General features: G+C 53.4%; 1 protein-coding gene across 1 annotated transcript; it reads right to left on the bottom strand.

Moving 5' to 3' along the window:
- On the bottom strand, positions 1 to 975 carry LOC133752804 (UV excision repair protein RAD23 homolog B-like). Its single transcript, XM_062183111.1, has one exon. The coding sequence runs from the start codon at positions 973 to 975 to the stop codon at positions 1 to 3; it is 975 nt and encodes a 324-aa protein (XP_062039095.1).
- Positions 976 to 3,679: the final 2,704 nt, after the last annotated feature.

Below are 3,679 nucleotides of genomic sequence, written 5' to 3'. Positions count from 1 at the left end.
TCAGTCCTCCTCCAAGTCCTGCTCCAGGAGAAAATTGGCAGCCCACTCCTCATTCTTCTCACAAGCAAAATATGCTTCAACCACAAGCCCTTCAGGAAAGCCCAAAGCCTTTAACCTCTCTAGAGCTGCCAATTCCTGGGGTGTTACTTCAACATAGCTGCCATCTCCTGTTGATGCTTCTTCGGTTGCCACGCTGTCCACTCCTCCTCCTTCACTGCCAGCTTCTTCACGACCAGCTCGGCTGCTACCGGCTTGAGGGGGCTCGACCTCGGCCGCACTTGCCCTGTCTCCGGGGAGTCCCATTAAAAGATACTCCACGGCTCTGTGAGGGTTGTTGGAACTGGCTCTCAGGGCTGCAAGGACGTGCTCCTGTTCGTAGCCCATGGACACGATCTCGGCTACCATTGGCTCAGAAGACGGACGTGTCAGCAGCGCCCTTGCTGCCTGCTCAGACGGCTGGGCCCCAGAGGAGGGTCCCGCGATGGCATCATCTGGTGTAGGGCTTGGAGCCCCTGGCGGGCCTGCCGACTGCCCTGCAGCTGGATGTGAGGCAGGTGCACCAGCTGGTGCACCCTTGGTAGCGGCAGGCGCGGACTTGGCTGGCGGGGATGTGGCGGGCGCGGAGAGCAAGGCAGCTTCGCGCGCTGGGGCCCCAGCACCAGCCGATGCTGCGCGGGCAGGGGGCCCGGCCGTGGTGGCAGGCTGGGACTGCCGAGCTGTGGCTGTGGCTGTGGTCGCCGCCTTGGGTCTGGCCACCAGGACCGTCACAGCGTGGTGCTCGGGGATCTGACAGTCTCTGAGCACAGCGTCATCCTGCAGGACGCGGCCCGCATACAGGAGCTGCTGCCCCGCTACCGGAAAGGCCTCTCTGCCCTGCTCGGCTTCAATTTTCTCCTTGAGGGCCCTCACCGTCTGGCCGGGGTCAATGTCGATGTGGAAGGTGAGCTGCGGCCCGGCCTGGAGGGTGAGGCGCATGGCGCCACCGCGCAGGGCCGCGGCCTGGTTGGCTGCCCGGGCTGGGGCCGTGCTGGCCGCCGCGCGGACAGGCGGGCGGGCGTGAGGCCTGGGGGGCGGGGACCGCCGCGCTCCTCACTCTGCCTCTGGCTCTGGCTGTGGGGACCTGCGGTGCGGGTGCCAACGGCCCTGGCCGGCGAGCTCTGCCCGCGGTGGCCTTCTCTCGTGAGCCCTGGCCTCCGCAGCGCCCGGGCCCCTGGGCTCAAGATGGCCGCCGTGGCTCCGCCAGCCCCCCCCCCCCCCGGGAGGAGTACCCGTTGCTCCCCGCGTGACGGTGGCCGAGAGGGGCCCTCCCACGCCCGCACGTTCCTTCGCCACCCGTTCGCGGTGCATGGCCTCGCCCGTCCATGCACTCGGAGCGGAGCTCCCGGCTCCTCTGTCTCGGCTGCTGGTGCTTCGCAGCGTCTTTTCCATCCCTTTGGGAGACTGCTCACCGTTCTAGAACTTTCTCCGTTCGCTAACTCTGTACTAAGCTCTTGAACATTGTATGCCTTTGTGCGCATCCATTTTCTGTTCCTGCACGTTGCTCTTTCTGCTCCTTTAAATAGCTGTGCAGTCTCTCTTGCCACCCAAGTGTAAGCTATGCTATGAAATCCCCCATGTTTCACCTCAAAAACACCAATGGGCTAATGTATGCCTCAGCCTCCATGCACTTAACAACGTTCCGAGGATAACTGACGTCTATTTGATATAATTCCCTCTTTTTATATGTACATATTTGTTTATATGACATGCACAGTATTAGAGTGAGGGATATATATATATGGAGAGAGAGAAAGAGACCGAGAGAGGTGTCTTCTATGGTTAATTGCGTAGTGGCCCCAGTGGCTGGTGCTGGTAACCGGCTGATGTTGCATCCATGAACTCCCTCTGTGTCTCCCATGCTGCTGGCAGGGGCCCAAGTCCTTGGGCCATCCTGCACTGGTTTCTCAGGCCCATCATCCAGGACTAGATGACAAATGGTGCATCCCAGAACTGAACTGGCACTCTGATATGGGATACTTCTTCCCAAGTGGTCATGGAATCCACTGCTGTGATCCCTTGAATTTCTTTCTGCATTCACCTGTTGAAACTGTAGATATTAGCAGGGTACCATGTGGTTTTTCAAAAAGATATATTTATTTATTTGAAAGGCAGAATTACAGAGAGAGAGAGAGAGAGAGAGAGAGAGAGTCTTCCATCTGCTAGTTCATTCCCCAGATGGCTACAACGTCCAGAGCTGTGTTGATCCAAAGGTAGTAACCAGGAGCTTCTTCCGGGTTTCCCATGCGGGTGCAGGGGCCAAGGACTTGGGCCATCTTCTACTGCTTTCCCAGGCCCTAGCAGAGAGCTGGACTGGAAGTGGAGCAGCCGGGTCTCGATCCGTTGCCCATATTGGATGCCGGCACTGCAGGTGGCAGCTTTACCTGCTACGCCATAGCGCCGGTCCCACCATGTACTTTTTGAATAATAAACTTACTAGTTTTAATTTTTATGGAAGGCCACAAAACAGAAAGAAACAGCAACAAATTTCTTGACTCTTTAAAGTTTCCCAAATCCTGGCCCATAGTCAGGCCCATAGCCAGCTGCCAGGAACTCAGTCCAGGCCTCCCATGTTAGTGTCAAAGATCCAAGTTCTTGATGTATTACCTGCTGCCTTCCAGGGTCTGTATTCTTGGCAATCTGAAATTGGTAACAGAGCAAGGACTCAATGTAGATACCCTAATATCAGCTGCAGAAATTTTTTCTGGTTAAAAATTCATGTTTGGTACAGATGTTGTAGAGTAGCAGCTAAAGCGGCTGTCTATAATCCCAGCATCCCAAATGAGCACTAGTTGGAGACCTTGTTGTTCCACTTCTGATTCATCTCCCTGCTAATGAGCCTGGAAAAAACAACAGAAGATGGTCCATGTGCTTGCATGCTTGTACCCACGTTGGAGACCTGGAAAAGCTCCTGACTCCTGGCTTCAGCCCGGCCCAGCCCCAACAGTTGTAGCCATTTGAGGAGTGAACCAGCTGATTTAAGATTTCTGTCTTTCTCTTCCTCTCTGAGTGTAACTCTTACTTCCAAATAAATAAATAAATAAACCATAAAAAATATTCACCTTTGGGGACAAACTTGGTGGCACAGCAGGTTAACTGCCCGCTATGCCATCATGGAAGTTCTGGTTTTAGTCACTGCTGCTCAGCTTCTAATACAGCTCCCTGCTAATGGGCCTATGAAAGCAGTGTAACATGGCCCAAATACCTGGGACTCTGACCCCCATGTGGGAAGCTGGGATGGAGTTCCTATGCCCTGGCTTTTCCCTGGCCCTGGCCTGTTTTCTGTTGGTATTTGGACAGTGCACTAGCCCTTTGAACATGTCTTTCACTGTCTTTGTCTCCCAGGCTCTCTGTCACTGTACCTTTCATATAAATAATGTAAATCCATTAAAATAAGAATTCAGTTTTTTGTTATTTTATTTCATCAAATGATAGATTGTGCTACTTCCTTCTGTTCTCCATAGTTTTCTAATGAGAAGTTCTCATCATTCACATTGTTTTTCTATGTTGATTATGCGTTGCTTGCTCCTCCTTGCTTTCAAGAAATGTTATTTGTATTTAGTTTTCACAATTTTGACTGTGATGTGTCTTGGCATGGGTTTCTTTAGGATTTCCTGTGTAGCATTTGTTTAGCATCTTGAAT

Source organism: Lepus europaeus, chromosome X (assembly GCF_033115175.1).
Source record: "Lepus europaeus isolate LE1 chromosome X, mLepTim1.pri, whole genome shotgun sequence".
NCBI classification, from domain to species: domain Eukaryota; kingdom Metazoa; phylum Chordata; class Mammalia; order Lagomorpha; family Leporidae; genus Lepus; species Lepus europaeus.
Note: the sequence above shows the minus strand (reverse complement) of the source record. Positions and strands in the feature narration are given on the sequence as shown.